Genomic DNA, 17999 nt, shown 5'->3' with positions numbered 1-17999 from the left:
TCCTTTCAGACCATTCTATTGCAGCTGTGGTAGACAGCCACTGCTCTTCTCTAAATCTATTAACAGTGGTGTTCCTCAGGGTTCTGTCCAATCACCCACTACTTCTATTATTTGTTAATGATCTTCTTTTGATTAGATTTGAGACTGCAGTGGGCTTTTTTTTCTAATTGCCCTTGGCAGTTCTCCCTCTTACAAAAAAAAAAAAAAAAAAAAAAGTCACTCTACTGATGATCAGGCGTTCCTTGCTGATTCCTGGTCATCCTCTTTTAGAGACTTTGGTGAAACTTTTGCTGTTGTGTTAGACATATCAAAAGCTTTTGATAGAGTCTGGAACAAAGCTTTAATCTTAAAACTGCCTTCGTATAGTTTCTATCCTTCTATCTGCAAATTTATCTCAAGTTTCCTTTCCAACCATTGTATTGCAGTTGTGGTAAACGGCCACTGTTCTCCTAAACCTTAACAGTGGTGTTCCTCAGGGTTCTGTCCTGTCACCCACCCTCTTTCTATTATTAATTAATGATCTTCTTAACTAAACTTTTTTCTCTATCCACTCCTACACTGATGATACCGCTCTACATCTTTCCACGTCCTTTCAGAGATGCCCAGTTCATCAGGAAGTCAACAGATCATGCAGGTATGCCACAGAGCACCTGACTTCTGATCTTTCTAAGATTTCCGATTGGGGCAGAGAAAATCTACTAGTTTTCAATGCCTCAAAAACTATGGCAGTGCAGTCTCTATTCTCTCTCTCTCTCTTACTGAAAATTTCATTTATTCAATGAATAATGTTTACAGTGTTGTCAACAAGCTCTTCTGTAATTATTAGACCACCTAGTCTTCTGTGGGTGCCTATATTTATACACTCGAGCTGATTGACAGTCCGAAGTGAGGGTGAGGGTTGGGAATGCAGTAGGGTAACGTTACGTGGAAGGCACCCTCAGAGATAAATAAACTTTATAAAGAGTACTTTATCTGTTTATATTATCTTTTGTTATGTTTTATTATGTTTCTGTGCAATAATCATTATTTATAAATACCTTTTTCTTACCTGAAAACACGGGGATAAAATATGGGTGCACTTTTTGGAGAGGCTGGAACGGATTAATGGCATTTCAATACATTTCAATGGGAAAATTTTTTTTGAGATACGAGCTCCATCATGGAACAAATTAAACTCTTATCTCAAGGTACCACTGTGTATATTAAACTCGTATCTCAAGGTACCACTGTGTGTATATATATATATATATATATATATATATATATATATATATATATATATATATATATATATATATATATATATATATATATATATATATATATATATATATATATATATATATATATATATATATATAATTATATCGTCGAAGGTGATGCCCAGTTCAGCATTAATTATTTTCTTTAAGATATTTTCTTTATATCTTAACCCCTTCGCGCCGGATGTTAAAAAAGCCCGCCTGTATGATATACGGGTGGTAGTGCCGCACGCCTGAGCGTGGGAAACTCGTGCAAGCTAGTCATACTTGTCGTCTTTGTGTATTATGCTGCTATTTTTTAGTCACCATATCGCCTTCGAAGAGGAAAGTGGACGCTTCTCTTTTCGGAGAAAAAGAGAGAGAGAGAGAGAGAGAGAGAGAGAGTGTGACATTTGCTAATATTTTAGACACAAGCGGGATGCATGTAGCTTATCTTTCGAGAGGAAGAGGGGGAGGGAGGGAAGGGAGAGGGAAACGAAAGGAGGAGAGAGAGAGAGAGAGAGAGAGAGAGAGAGAGAGAGAGAGAGAGAGAGAGAGAGAGAGAGAGAGAGAGGCCTGCTGAGAGGAAGCGTGGACGAACAGGTGAAAACGTTTAATGACATCCTCCTGGCCTGTCAGAAAAAATATGTCCGTTGCCAGACCTACAAGTCAAAGCCCAGAGATCAACCCTGGTTTGCTTCTCCAAGAAGATGCAAGTGCCTGAGCCAGATCGCGTGCCCACCATTCATCCCGCCAGGAGCAGCAGCAGGGGGCGACCTCGACTGCCTCCACATACATCAAGCTGAGGTGGAGAAGCTGCTCCTCCAGGTGGACACCAAAAAGGCCCTCGGAACAGATAACATCAGTCCCCACCTGTTGAGGAGGTGCGCTTCAGAGCTGTCAGCACCCCTCACTCTGCTCTTCAGAAGGTGCCTGTCCTCCAGGACGTGGCCGTCGCAGTGGAAGGAGGCGAGGGTCGTCCCCATCCACAAGAAGAGCAGCAGGGCTGACCCCTCCAATTATTGCCCCATCTCCCTCCTGTCTGTGGTGGGCAAGCTTCTTGAGGCCATCATCGCCTCGAAAATCACAACATTTATGGAAGCTCACCACCTCCTAAGTCCAAAGCAGCTTGGATTTAGGCGAGGGAGATCCGCTACTGACCTGCTCCTCCTTCAGTCGGCAGCGTGGAACACGCCGCTGGATGGTGGCAGCGACGTGTACGTCATCGCCCTGGACATCGCTGGTGCGTTCGACAGGGTGTGGCACCGAGGCATCGTGGCGAAACTGCAGAGCTTGGGGGTGTGTGGCAGCCTCCTTCAGCTCCTGCAGGACTACCTCGGTGCAAGGACCTCCAGCACGGTGGTGAGTGGCCACACCTCTGCCCCACACCCTGTCGGGGCTGGTGTGCCTCAGGGTAGCGTCCTCGGACCCCTGCTGTGGAATGTCTACTTTAACGACATCCTGCAGCTCATCCCTGAGGCATATGCCTATGCAGACGACTGCACACTCACATTCGTCTGCGACAGGACCGACAGCCAGGCCACCATCACCAAAATAAACCGGGCCCTGGACACCATCGTCTCCTGGGGGCGGCGTTGGCAGGTCACACTGGCCTCGGAGAAGACCCAGCTCCTCCACATCTCCAGGACACGGCAGGCAGACGGTCAGCCTCGCCCATTACCGGCTATCTTCCTTGAGGGCAGAAGGCTGACTCCCCAGGACTCCATCAACATCCTGGGTGTGGAATTTGACGGCGGCCTCACCTTCACCAACCACGTCAAGAAAGTTACCAGTTAGTCCTACAAGCTGGGCTGCATCAGACGCGTGGGGGACGTGCTGGATGCCCAAGGGATGTCCTCACTCTACAAGGCACAGGTGCGTCCCGTTATGGAGTACGCACCCCTCACCTGGTCCTCCTGCCCCACCTCGTACCTCACCGGCCTAGAAAGGGTTCAGACCAGAGCCCAGAGGTTGGTGAGGGTCTGCACACGGGGCCACGCACCAGACACCTTTCAGCCATTGCAGCACAGGCGGGATGTGGTGGGGCTTTGTGTTATGTTCAAAGCTCAGGCACTGCACACCCCTCACCTCGCTACTCTGCGCCTCCCTGGACCGCCGCCCCCTACTCAAGCTACGCGATCTGCAGGAAACTCTGAGCACCCACATACGGTGGCTGTACCGTTCAGCAGGACTGAGTATAATATACGCTCCTTCCTGCCACGGTACAGTCGTCTGTGGAACCAGATGGTGCTCAGCACGGACCTGCATCGCTCCACCTCCCTGCACATCTTCAAGTGCCGAGCAAACGAGTGGCTCGCCGACCAGCAGTAGCTGACAAGATATATCAGACATATCCACTGTAAACTGTAAACCTTTATTTTTTGTAGACATAGCCATAGATAGCCCTACGCTCGTAATGACTAGGGCGTTGGCACTGTGTATTTTATCTACTGTTTAAATTAAAGAGAGAGAGAGAGAGAGAGATTAGAAAATTTGTTTTTGTATTTGTGTGTGTATTCACCTAGTTGTAATTTTACAGGGCCTGGGTATCATACTCGTGTGGCCCCGTCTCCATATCTACACACATCCAACTTTCCTTTAAAATTATGCACACTCCTCGCTGACACCACCACCTCACTCAAACCATTCCACACCTCCACACATCTTTGTGGGAAACTATATTTCTTCACATCCTTCAAGCATATTCCCTTGGCTATCTTTTTACTGTGTGATCTCGTAGTTCTATTTAAGTTTTCCTCTCTCAACATCATTTGCTCATTATCCACTTCATCCAGTCCGTTCAACAGTTTATAAACCTGTATTAAATCTCCTCTTTCTCTTCTTTGTTCCAAGGTAAGCAAAGCAAATTCATTTCTTTTAATCTCTCCTCATAGGTCATTTTTGCCAATTTCGGAATCATTTTTGTTGCCATTCTCTGCAATCTCTCCAACTTCCTTATATGCTTCTTTTTATAAGGGGACCAAACCACTCCAGCATATTCCAATCTTGGTCTAATTAATGTACTAATTAATTTCTTCATCATATCTTTATCCATATAATGAAAGGCTAATCCAATATTTCTTATCAAATAATACGTTTCTCCAAACATCTTATCAATATGTGTGTGTGTGTGTGTGTGTGTGTGTGTATGTGTGTGTGTGTGTGTGTGTGTGTGTGTGTGTGTGTGTGTGTGTGTGTGTGTGTGTGTGTGTGTGTGTGTGTGTGTGTGTGTGTGTGTGTGTGTGTGTGTGTGTGTGTGTGTGTGTGTGTGTGTATTTACCTAATTGTAACATACGGAAAAGAGCTATGCTCGTGTTGTCCCGTCTCCATATCTATTAATGTCCAGCTTTTCTTAAAATCATGAATATTCCTTGCGTTGACCACTTCCACGTCTAAACTATTCCATGCTTCCACCCTTCTATGAGGGAAGCTATATTTTTCACATCTCTCCTATAAGTGGCCATTTTAGTTTTTTCCCATGCCCTCTCGACATTCTTTCATTCCACATACACAGATCTTCCCTATCCATTTTTCCATGCCAATCATCACTCTGTATATTGCTATCAGGTCTCCCTTTCTCTTCTGTTTTCCAGGGTCGGAAGTTGCATTCTTTTCAGTCTGTCTTCATAAGTCAAATCTCTTAAGTCAGGCACCATTTTTGTTGCAGCCCTCTGTACTTTCTCTAGTTTCCTTATGTGTTTCTTTAAGTTCGAGCCCACTGTATTGTTGCATATTCAAGCCTCGGTCTTATCATTGCAGTAATTATTTTCTTCATCATTTCTTCATCTAAATATACGAACGCCACTCTTATGTTCCTCAATAAGTTCAATACTTCTCCAATTATTTTGTTTATATGTCTCTCTGGCGATAGGTCATTGGTAATTGTCACCCCAAGGTCTTTTTCTTCATGACTGGTTTTATGTCTTCATTTCCTATCTTGTACATACTCCTGATTCTTCTTTCACTCTTGCCAAACTCTATTTTCTTGCATTTTGTCGTGTTGAACTCCATTTGCCATGTACAGCTCCATTTCCATATTCTGTCCAAGTCTTCCTGGAGTAGTTCGCAATCTTTGTCACATCTCACTTTTCTTAACAATTTTGCATCGTCTGCAAATAGGCTCACATAACTGGACACCCCATCCACCATGTCATTTATGTAGACCGCGAACATTACTGGTGCCAACACTGATCCCTGTGGAACTCCACTCTCCACCAAGCCCCATTCTGATGGTCTGTCCTTAATTATTGTTCTCATTTCTCTTCCTACCAAAAGTCTTCCATCCATTTTAGTAAACTGCCATGCACTCCTCCTACCATTTCAAGTTTCCAGATCAGTCTCCGGTGTGGTACCTTATCAAAGGCCTTTTTTAAATCCAGATATATTCCATCAGCCCAACCATCTCTTTCCTGTATTACATCTATCACCCTCGAATAGTAACATATCAGGTTTGTCGTGCATGAACGCCCTTTTCTAAAACCAAATTGACACTCACAAAGTATGTCATTTTCTCCAAGAAGTCTGTCCATCTATTCTTCACCACCCTCTCACACATCTTAGCTACCACACTTGTAAGTGACACTGGTCTATAGTTCAATGGGTCTCTCTTGTTACCTGATTTATAGATTGGGACAATGTTAGCTCTTTTCCAGTCTTGGGGCACTACACCTTCCCTTAATGAGGCATCAATTACTTCACAAACTTTTTCTGCCAGTTGCTCCCTGCATTCTCTTAAAATCCATCCTGATACCCCATCAGGTCCCACAGCTTTTCTCACTTCTAAACTCCCCATCATATTCTTGATCTCCTCCACAGTTACTTGAAACTCCTTCATAATCCCTTTCTGTTCCATTACCAGTGGTTTGTCAAAAGCAGTCTCCTTTGTGAATACCTTCCGAAAGCATCCATTCATAGCCTCTGCCATTTCCTGGGATCTTCACTGCATACTCCATTTACTTCTAAACTTTCAATACTTTCTCTATTTTTGATGTTGTTGTTCACATGTCTGTAAAAAGCCTTGGTTGGTCTTTACATTTATCAATTATATCCTTTTCTTGTTTCTTTCTTTCTTCTCTTCTAATCAACACATATTCATTTCTTGCTCTTTTGTAACTTTCCACTGCTTAATCCGTCTTTTCCTTCTCCACCTCTTCCATGCATCCTCTTTTCTTGTTCTAGCCTTTTCACATCTATCGTTAAACCAGTCCTGCTTTCCAACTTCTCTATGTTGTCTTATTGGTACAAATTTTTCTCACCTTCTTTGTATATTTTTATAAATTCCTTCCACTTTTCATTTGCTCCTTAGCACTCTTGAATTTCATCCAATTTGTCTCTTGAAAGAATTTCTTTAGGTTTCCAAAATCTGTCTTGGCATAATTCCATCTTCCCACTTTATATTCTTCATTTCTTCTAGATTTCTCTTCATCTATCACCTTGAACTCCAAAACTGCATGATCACTCTTTGCTAAAGGGCACTCCACCCTCATCTCCTCAATGACCATTGGCTCTGTACTAAAGACCAAGTCCAGTCTTGACGATGCTCCCTCTCCTCCAAACCTAGTATCTTCTTTGACCCACTGAGTTAACACATTTTCCATTGCCAGTGTCAATAGTGTATTTCCCATGTTGTCTCTGATCCTTCCATTGACCAGTCCTCCCAACACACCTCTTTACAATTAAAATCTCCCATCATTATAGTTCGTTCACAGCCACCCAACATTTCTTCCAGACATGTTCCTGTATCACTTATCATTTCTTCATATTCCTGTACTGACCATGCATTTGTCTTAGGTGGTACGTACACCACTATGTAGTGCCTCTTTTTCCTTCATTAGTTTCTGCTCTGATCTTTAGCACTTCTGCCTTTCCCATACCTTCTTTCACTTGATCCACCTTTATATCTTTTTAACCAGCAACATCACTCCTCCTCCCATCTTACCTACTCTATTTCTTTTCCAAACATTATATTTCCCTTCTCCAACCATCATCAGGTCTTCTCCCTCTCTCAGTTTTGTTTCAGTAAGACCCACAATATCTGGGTTCTTGTCCCTCAAGTAATCGTTGAGTTCTAAAATCCCCGATATCACTCCATTTATGTTGGAATACATTACATTCGCTCATCGTAAGTTTCTTTAGTCCTTTCTTACTGTACTTTTCTGGGTTATGAACCACTTCCTCAGTCTCATATCCAAGATTCTCCAGAAAAACTCTTTCTTCTCCTCTTCTGTGTGTGTGTGTGTGTGTGTGTGTGTGTGTGTGTGTGTGTGTGTGTGTGTGTGTGTGTGTGTGTGTGTGTGTATTTACCTAATTGTATTTACCTAATTGTAACATACGGGAAAAGAGCTATGCTCGTGCTGTCCCGTCTCCATATCTATTGATGTCCAGCTTTTCTTAAAATCATGAATATTCCTTTGTTGACCACTTCCACGTCTAAACTATTCCATGCTTCCACCCTTCTATGAGGAAGCTATATTTTTCACATCTCTCCTATAAGTGGCCATTTTAGTTTTTTCCCATGCCCTCTCGACATTCTTTCATTCCACATACACAGATCTTCCCTATCCATTTTTCCATGCCAATCATCACTCTGTATATTGCTATCAGGTCTCCCTTTCTCTTCTGTTTTCCAGGGTCGGAAGTTGCATTCTTTTCAGTCTGTCTTCATAAGTCAAATCTCTTAAGTCAGGCACCATTTTGTTGCAGCCCTCTGTACTTTCTCTAGTTTCCTTATGTGTTTCTTTAAGTTCGAGCCCACTGTATTGTTGCATATTCAAGCCTCGGTCTTATCATTGCAGTAATTATTTTCTTCATCATTTCTTCATCTAAATATACGAACGCCACTCTTATGTTCCTCAATAAGTTCAATACTTCTCCAATTATTTTGTTTATATGTCTCTCTGGCGATAGGTCATTGGTAATTGTCACCCCAAGGTCTTTTCTTCATGACTGGTTTTATGTCTTCATTTCCTATCTTGTACATACTCCTGATTCTTCTTTCACTCTTGCCAAACTCTATTTTCTTGCATTTTGTCGTGTTGAACTCCATTTGCCATGTACAGCTCCATTTCCATATTCTGTCCAAGTCTTCCTGGAGTAGTTCGCAATCTTTGTCACATCTCACTTTTCTTAACAATTTTGCATCGTCTGCAAATAGGCTCACATAACTGGACACCCCATCCACCATGTCATTTATGTAGACCGCGAACATTACTGGTGCCAACACTGATCCCTGTGGAACTCCACTCTCCACCAAGCCCCATTCTGATGGTCTGTCCTTAATTATTGTTCTCATTTCTCTTCCTACCAAAAGTCTTCCATCCATTTTAGTAAACTGCCATGCACTCCTCCTACCATTTCAAGTTTCCAGATCAGTCTCCGGTGTGGTACCTTATCAAAGGCCTTTTTTAAATCCAGATATATTCCATCAGCCCAACCATCTCTTTCCTGTATTACATCTATCACCCTCGAATAGTAACATATCAGGTTTGTCGTGCATGAACGCCCTTTTCTAAAACCAAATTGACACTCACAAAGTATGTCATTTTCTCCAAGAAGTCTGTCCATCTATTCTTCACCACCCTCTCACACATCTTAGCTACCACACTTGTAAGTGACACTGGTCTATAGTTCAATGGGTCTCTCTTGTTACCTGATTTATAAATTGGGACAATGTTAGCTCTTTTCCAGTCTTGGGGCACTACACCTTCCCTTAATGAGGCATCAATTACTTCACAAACTTTTTCTGCCAGTTGCTCCTGCATTCTCTTAAAATCCATCCTGATACCCCATCAGGTCCCACAGCTTTTCTCACTTCTAAACTCCCCATCATATTCTTGATCTCCTCCACAGTTATTTGAAACTCCTTCATAATCCCTTTCTGTTCCATTACCAGTGGTTTGTCAAAAGCAGTCTCCTTTGTGAATACCTTCCGAAAGCATCCATTCATAGCCTCTGCCATTTCCTGGGATCCTCACTGCATACTCCATTTACTTCTAAACTTTCAATACTTTCTCTATTTTTGATGTTGTTGTTCACATGTCTGTAAAAAAGCCTTGGTTGGTCTTTACATTTATCAATTATATCCTTTTCTTGTTTCTTTCTTTCTTCTCTTCTAATCAACACATATTCATTTCTTGCTCTTTTGTAACTTTCCCACTGCTTAATCCGTCTTTTCCTTCTCCACCTCTTCCATGCATCCTCTTTTCTTGTTCTAGCCTTTTCACATCTATCGTTAAACCAGTCCTGCTTTCCAACTTCTCTATGTTGTCTTATTGGTACAAATTTTTCTCACCTTCTTTGTATATTTTTATAAATTCCTTCCACTTTTCATTTGCTCCTTAGCACTCTTGAATTTCATCCAATTTGTCTCTTGTGTTTTGTGTTTCCAAAATCTGTCTTGGCAATTCCATCTTCCCACTTTAACTTATCTTTTAATAAATCAAATAGGATAGAGAGCCATGAGAGAATGATCATGAGAGAGAGAGAGAGAGAGAGAGAGAGAGAGAGAGAGAGAGAGAGAGAGAGAGAGAGAGATCAGTCTTCCATTTAATTTTATCTTTAGTGATTTGACAAGGATGGTGGGAGGAGCACTAGGATTTCAAGGACAGCATACAGCATGTGTAGTTGGTATCCAACACACTATCAACTGAACTGAAAGCTCAGAAAGAAATATCGCCTCGTAGCGTCACCATATTTCTACTCTTCATCGCCTACATCGTCACCATTGCCAACTTAAGATGTCTTTTCTTTTTTTAATGTGGTGATGGCTTCGCTATGGCTAGCCATTGTTGCTAGATCCAGATTTTGGGTCTCTTGACTCTTCCTGAGTAACTGGTGTTGTTTCAATCAGCCTTTACATGTTCATCTTTTTTTTTTCTTCCCATTTCTTGTTTTCCCCTTAGCTTTATATCATTCATATCCCATCCACTTCTCTTCACCACTAATTTTTTCCCTCTAAACTTAATGCAAATTTCTCTTTTGCCTTTTTAACCATCAATCTCTACAGAAATTCTCTGGGACTAAATAATTTTTCACTCTATTCATGTTATTAAACATATCATCAAACAACTGATTCATTCTCTTTCTCTCCTAACTCCCATATTCCATGTTCCACTTTTATTCTATCGTGTCCATACAACTTCATTCTTATATAAGCTTTTTTTAGGAAATATTACAAACAACAAAGTATGGTTTTCTCCACATTTCCCTTGTTTCATTTATGTTAAAGTTCTCTACTACAGTAATCCCTCAATCATTGCAGCAGCATGTGCCTTTTAGCTTCCCAAAATAAACCTCTTACCTAGTAATACCTGGATTATTTATAAACCTATGAATACTTCTTTTAGGAAAAAAATCTTTCACTATGAACACTTTCAATGTATGTATTCCCTTAATTCATTATAATCATCTGAAACATCTTTCCTTCTCATAGCTGGCCTGATATTTACTTGATATCTTTATAAGTATTTAAAAGTCAATACACAAACCATTATTTTATCACATTATGTACATTTCCTTTTGTACTACCCATATATATTACATTTTAATCTGATAAAACTCTACACATAATACAAACAAATGTATAACTCCTAGCCACCGTAACAAATTTCTTTTAAAGTGCAGTCTTTTTGTTTTCAAGTCGCACATTATAACAAAATTTCCTAAAAGTTTATTAAGATGAAAGAATCACAGAATCATAAAAATACATTTCTCTAATGTCAACACACTTGCAATACCAGTGTCATTTTTAAGTGTTAAGAACTGACATATGCCCATAATGACTATTGCTTATAACTTAAGAGATGACAGTCACTTTCTACTTAATTTTGTCTAAAAGAATGAGAAACAATCACACAGAAAAGTGAATATAAGCAACTACAACAATCTCATGAAATGTTTGTCATGAAGCAACATTAAGTCAAGGGGTGTGATTTAATATCTGAAAAAGACAAACAGACAACACTGCAAGTAAGGCACAACCAAGCTAAGGCACATCTCCTTTTCTTGAGATGATTCAAGTCAATGGGGTTTTTTTTCTTCCAACTTCTAGTGCAGTTTTGTGGTAAAGAGTGGTACTGTAGTGGTGGCTGTGATGATGATGTGGACAGTCACAACCCTATCTCATACCTGGACAGGTGAGCAATTCCTTTCTGGATCACATAATACAAAATATAAAATACAAAAATGTTCTGATTTGAAAAAAATCAGTCTTGATTAATTTAGGAACATGTACTCATGTATGTCATAAATAAATTAATACATACAGTATCTTCAATTTATGATCTGGGTGTTAAATCACCACTATGAATAATAGAATTATTATCCAATTTGCATATGACTGCTAAATGTGTCAACAAAACATTATCATGATACCAAATAATTCCAATATGTACAGCTCTTCAAGTAATAAATGAGCTAATCAACTTTAAATAGCTTGAAATATATGAAATAATTCAATTAATCTATGAATTAACAATGCAATTCACAAGGCAAAGAGTTCAGACTTCACAAAAGTTGTGCTCCAAAAGTTAAACATGTTATCCAGTCAACATATGGCACACAACCATTCATTTACATCTTTCAATCTCTTTCCATACAACCCTTCAGACCATAACAGTGGAAATGAAATGCACACAGCTTCAGTCCCAAACTATGACCTTACTTTTGAAAAAAAAAAAAAAAATAAAACTAATATTCAAAATCCTCATCTGCTCAGCCCCTCTTGTGGAAGCAGTCACACCTGTTTGTAACACAGGCATGGATAGAGGTGCCAATTCCTGTTGCAGTTAAGTAATTACAATATACATATTTCACATATGACATCCTTCAATTGTAGCATTTCAGTCACTGTAGACAGTAACACAGAAAATACTTGTAATTTCTATATCACTACACTTATAGTTTATCCAAGTTTCTTAATAAAATATTATTCAACTTTGGTGAAAACAAAACCTTAGTCACAATAGTTGGTGAAAACAAAGCTTTAACCACATAGTGTATCCCATGGTTGAAAGTTCAGGAGGATGGAGGTACCTGTAGTTTGGCCCGCCGGTGTCTGTACAGCTTCACATAACCCTCCACCAGGGAGTGCATCTTCTCACTCTCTATCACATCTCCACACTCTGCTGACACAACCTGTGACAGAAATTACATAAGCATAAGTAGGAAGAAAATTGGTTACTTCAAATCCTGTCACATAATGTGTGTGTGTGTGTGTGTGTATTTACCTAGTTGTATTGTACAGGGTTCAAGCGGGGCTCATAGTGTACTGTTTCCATATCTCCATTTATTTAGTTTTTCTTTCAAGTTATGCACACTAGGTTCAAGCGGGGCTCATAGTGTCCTGTCTCCATATCTCCATTTATTTAGTTTTTCTTTAAAGTTATGCACACTAATTGCTATAACAATTTCATTATCCAATGCATTCCATTTTTTCACCATTCTGTGTGGATAAACTCTATTTTCCAATATCCTTCACACACTGCCTTATCCTGATCTTTTCATGTCCTCTTGTCCTTCCATCTTCTATCAACAGCACCAGGTCTTCTTTGTCTATCTTTTCAATATTATTTACTATCTTATTTGGTCCCCACGTTCTCTTCTATCTTGTAAGGTTGGCAGTCCCATTTCCTTCAGTCGTTCTTCATATGTGAGGTCCTTTAATTCCGGCACCATCTTTGTAGCAATCTTCTGTATCCTTTCCAATTTTCTTATATCCTTTTTAGAGCTCGAAGACCATACCACTGCTGCATATTCCAGCCTTGGGCGTATCATGCTTGTGATGATTTTTTTCATCATATCTTTATCCATGTAATAAAATGCCACTCTTATATTAATCAACATATTATATGATAGTCCAAATATCTTGCTTATGTGTTTATCAGGGCTCAGATTTTCTTGTATGATCAGTCCAAGATCTTTTTACCATTTAGTCTTCATTATTTTTTCCTCTTCCATCAAATAGTTCCATATCGGTCTTCTCTTACTCTTTCCTAGTTCCATTATGTGACTTTTCTTGGCATTAAACTCCAATTTCCACTTCCTACTCCACTCATAGATCTTGTTTAAATCTTCCTGCAACAGCACACAGTCCTCTGGTTTTGATTACTCTTAGCAACTTTGCATCAGCGAATAAATTTATATACAGTAAGTCCTCATTATATGGTACATATGCATTCCTGAAAACCTTACTGCAAATCAAAATTACTGTATACCAAATCCCATTTCTAAAAGGGAATCTTCCAGCACGTCAAAAGTCACCCCTACAGAAATTAAAATACATGAAAATAGTCATAAAAAAAAAAAAAAAAAAGAAGTTTTCCATTAGGTGTGTCACTGTGCGTCTGATAATATCCACAAAAAACACACGTAAGGATTTCACTTGTGTTCAGTGGGAAATGCGGGAAGAGACTGATTGTTGTGACGTCATCCACGTCACACTTCCTGTACCACCCCAGCTCAGTGCTTACTGACAGCTGACTTTTGGCAGGACGTTTGGGCACTTTGGCCTGATGCCTGAGGTTTCCTGTAGTCTACATATTGCTTGTGGACACTGGGCTACCTGGAGTGTTCATCAAACTCTCCACAGTGCTGTTAAACAATTAAACATGCCGAACAATTGCTCAGTGTTTGGATGCAATAACACGAAAAGAAAAACATCAGGTTTAGGCATTAAGTATTTCAACTTTCCCAAGGGAAAAAATTGCAAACAGCAGTGGATTCAAGCTTGTTCCTGAGGTGATGTGTTCAATGTAGACAATGCAGTGATATGTTCCATGAATTTTACAAGTTCTGACTACAAGGATGATTTAAGGCATCGCCTCTTAGGCACTGAGGCACCCAAGAGTTACAGGCCACTAACAGATAATGCAGTTCCATCCCTTAATTTACCTCAAGGTAGGTTAAATTGATGAATTTTCTAAATGATTATTGTATGCCTCTGTACTGCTTATAGTGCTATATAGCCTACCTGTGAAGCAAAAGCATTACCAGTGTTATTTAAATATAAGCCTACTTCAGTTTCAGCCCCAACTCATTTTCACTGATGATGTTATATCATTTTTTGCCAAAATATCTGTGTACTTTAGAATTAGGAAGGTTATGATCCACTTCCTCAGTCTCATATCCAAGATTCTCCAGAAAAACTCTTTCTTCTCCTCTTCTGTCCTCTCTTCATTTTTTTTCAAAGCCTCCTTTCTCAACTCATTTAACATTTCTCTTTCCTTTTCACCGAGATCTCTTCTCAACCAAATCTTCCTTGTTGTTTCCTGCTGGGCTAGCCTCCATGACTTCTCCACCAATTCATCTACATCCTTTTGTGACTTAAGTTTGATTCTTATTGGCCTCATACCTTCTCTTGTGAACTTTCCAATTCTATGGAAGTCCTCTATTTCTTGTACTAGGTCTTTTCCTCCTCCTGCACCACATTAATGATATTATTTATCACCTTTTTATGTTTTCTCTCTCTCCATTTTACTCGGTGTCTTATCCTCCTCCACACCAAATATCACCACACATCTCTTTTTGTCTACAGTTTCCCTCACCAATGTCTCATTTGACTTAATAACCTTCACCACTTTCTCAGCAATCTTCTCTTCTATGATCTGTTGATCTATAATTTCAGCAAGGCCCAAAGTTTTCTCCCAGACTCTTTGATTTCCTTTTCCAGACTTGCAACTTTGTAATTTACCTCCTTTCTTTCCACTTCCTGACTTTTTCCATTCAGCCTGCTTCTCCATCACTTTTCCTAGAGATTCTCCACATTTTTCGCAATTCACTTTAATTAGCTTAACTTCCTCTTTCAGTGCTTCATTTTCCTTCTTCATATCGGCACAGTCTTTCTTTACATTGTCATAACTCGTTTCCAGGCCCCCATACTTTTCAAACAGTTTTTCAATTTTACCATCCAACTCCAGAATTTTCTTCACATAAGCGCTCTTCTCCATTATTCCTTGAAATCCTGTGAAGTCTGATTCATCTTTCGAGTTCACGGCTGCCATGTTGCTCAGATGTAAACAAACCAGCTGATGGCTCAAACGCAGGCTACAGTTTATATTTACCTTCCCTGGACATTATTTTGCTAATCAACAGTTAACATGACTATATGGAGACGGGACAAACATTACCAGCTCCTTTCCCACCTTGGTTACTCTTAGGCAATGGTAACTGTAGAATTAGAGATGATTGCTCTGGAGCTCAGCGACCACCTCCGCCATCGACGATGTCCCGTGTGTGTGTGTGTGTGTGTGTGTGTGCGTGTGTGTGATTATGTGGTCTCAGTCCTACCCGAAGATCGGTCTATGAGCTCTGAGCTCGCTCCGTAATGGAGAAGACTGGCTGGGTGACCAGCAGACGACTGAGGAGGTGAATTACACACACACACACACACACACACACATACAGGGTAGAGAGGCTGGTAACAAGGATGGTACCAGGACTCAGGGAGTTAGACTATGAGGAAAGACTGAGGAAGCTGGGGCTAACCACATTAGAAGAGAGAAGAACAAGAGGAGACATGATAACTATGTATAAATTGGTGAACAAGATTGACATACTGGACAGAGAGTTGATAAAGGTGACCACAAGTAATCATCTCCGAGGACATGGAAAAAGCTAATAAAGACATCTGTCTAAATGACTGAGAAAATACAGTTTCCCGCATCATAGCATTGATAAGTGGAATAAACTGAGCAGTGATGTCGTTGATGCGGTATGTGTCAATCAGATGAAAGATAGATATGACAGGAATGGACAAGGAGACAGGACACAGAGAGCTTAGCTCGGGCCCTGTAATACACAAATAGGTAAATACAAATAGGTAAATACACACACAGGAATAGTCCCGAAAGAATGGAAAAGAGCTGACATTGTGCCTATATATAAAAATGGTAGTAGAATGGAACCGTTAAATTACAGACCAGTATCGTTGACTAGTATATTATGCAAGGTATGTGAAGAAGTAATTAAAGCTAAGTGGAGTGAGTATCTAGAAAGTGAAAACATTCTGAGTGAAAGGCAGTTTGGTTTCAGAAAAGGAAGATTGTGCGTATCCAATTTATTATGTTTTTATTCAAGAGTGACTGACATACTACAACATAGAGAGGGATGGGTGGATGCTACCTACCTGGACTTGAGAAAGGCCTTTGATAAAGTACCACACAATAGACTGATGTTGAAACTAAAGAAAATTCGAGGAGTAAGTGATAAACTAGCAAAATGGATGAAAAATTACTTAGTGGGAAGAGATAATGCGAACAGTGGTGAAGGGAAGGAAGTCCGAGTGGAAGGAGGTAACCAGTGGAGTTCCACAAGGGTCAGTGCTTGGTCCCATCATATTTTTTATTTATGTTAATGATATGCCAGTAGGAATTGACACTTACATGAATATGTTTGCGAACGATACCAAAATTATGCGGCGAGTAAAGAATGTGGAAGATTGTAACAAGCTACAGGAAGATCTTGACAAAATATATGAGTGGAGTAAAGAGTGGCAGATGGAATTCAATATAAACAAGAGCCATGTTATGAAAATGGGAAGAAGTAGATACAGATCAAACAGGAATTACAGGCTGGGTGGTGAGAAGATTGAAGAGACCAATGAGGAGAAAGACTTAGGAGTAACCATGCAAAACACTCTGTCACCGGAGAAACACATTAACAAGATTTTTTTGAAAACATATAACATGCTCCAAAATATTGGCCTTGCATTCCACTACCTAGATGAAGGAATGATGAAAAAGATATTATGTATCTTAATAAGACCCCAGTTAGAATATGCAGCTTGCGTCTGGTCACCGCATATGAAGAAAAATGTGAAGAAGGTGGAAAGGGTACAGAGGCTGGCAACAAGGATGGTACCAGGACTCAGGGATTTAGACTATGAGAAAAGACTGAAGAAGCTGGGGCTGACCACACTAGAAGAGAGAAGAACAAGAGAAGACGTGATAACTATGTATAAATTGGTGAACAAGATTGACATACTGGACAGAGAATTGATAAAGGTGACCGCAAGTAATTACATCCGAGGACATGGAAAAAAAACTAATAAAGGACATCTGTCTAAATGACGTGAGAAAGTACAGTTTCCCGCATCGTAGTATTGATAAGTGGAATAAACTGAGCAGTCATGTCGTTGACACGGTGTGTGTCAATCAGATAAAAGAGAGATATGACAGGAATGGACAAGGAGACAGGACACAGAGAGCTTAGCTTGGGCCCTGTAATAGACAAATAGGTAAATACACACACACACGATGATACAAAACTGTGCAGAGTTATAAAGCAAAAGGAGGATTGTGAAATAGTGCAAGAAGTCCTAAATAAGATATATGTGTGTGTGTGTGTATTTACCTATTTGTATTTACCTATTTGTGTATTACAGGGCCCGAGCTAAGCTCTCTGTGACCTGTCTCCTTGTCCATTCCTATCATATCTCTCTTTCATCTGATTGACACACACCGCGTCAACGACATCACCGCTCAGTTTATTCCACTTATCAATGCTACGATGCGGGAAACTGCATTTTCTCACATCATTTAGACAGATGTCCTTTATTAGCTTTTTTCCATGTCCTCGGAGATGATTACTTGTGGTCACCTTTATCAACTCTCTGTCCAGTATGTCAATCTTGTTCACCAATTTATACATAGTTATCATGTCTCCTCTTGTTCTTCTCTCTTCTAATGTGGTCAGCTCCAGCTTCCTCAGTCTTTCCTCATAGTCTAACTCCCTGAGTCCTGGTACCATCTTTGTTGCCAGCCT

The 17999-nt window shown here is 40.1% G+C and overlaps 2 protein-coding genes across 2 annotated transcripts in view; one reads left to right on the top strand and one right to left on the bottom strand.

The window, feature by feature from the left end:
* Nucleotides 1–3092: 3092 nt before the first annotated feature.
* LOC123519728 lies at nucleotides 3093–3572 on the top strand. Its single transcript, XM_045281233.1, has one exon. It carries the CDS (start codon nucleotides 3093–3095, stop codon nucleotides 3570–3572), a length of 480 nt encoding a protein of 159 aa, XP_045137168.1.
* A 6853-nt stretch (nucleotides 3573–10425) lies between these two features.
* The window catches only part of LOC123519809 (NK-tumor recognition protein-like), a 145855-nt gene continuing 138281 nt past the window's right edge, over nucleotides 10426–17999 (bottom strand). The window contains exon 10 of the mRNA XM_045281326.1: nucleotides 10426–12374. Within this exon, the coding sequence (XP_045137261.1) occupies nucleotides 12255–12374 (120 nt within the window). The 3' untranslated portion in view covers nucleotides 10426–12254. The remainder of the gene's footprint in view (nucleotides 12375–17999) is intronic.

This window comes from Portunus trituberculatus, chromosome 46, assembly GCF_017591435.1.
Source record: "Portunus trituberculatus isolate SZX2019 chromosome 46, ASM1759143v1, whole genome shotgun sequence".
NCBI classification, from domain to species: domain Eukaryota; kingdom Metazoa; phylum Arthropoda; class Malacostraca; order Decapoda; family Portunidae; genus Portunus; species Portunus trituberculatus.
This window is presented reverse-complemented; position numbering and strand designations above follow the sequence as displayed.

Coding starts and splice junctions, on each gene's coding strand:
- LOC123519728 (XM_045281233.1), top strand. CDS start 3,093: ATGTCCTCACTCTACAAGGCACAGGTGCGTCCCGTTATGGAGTACGCA.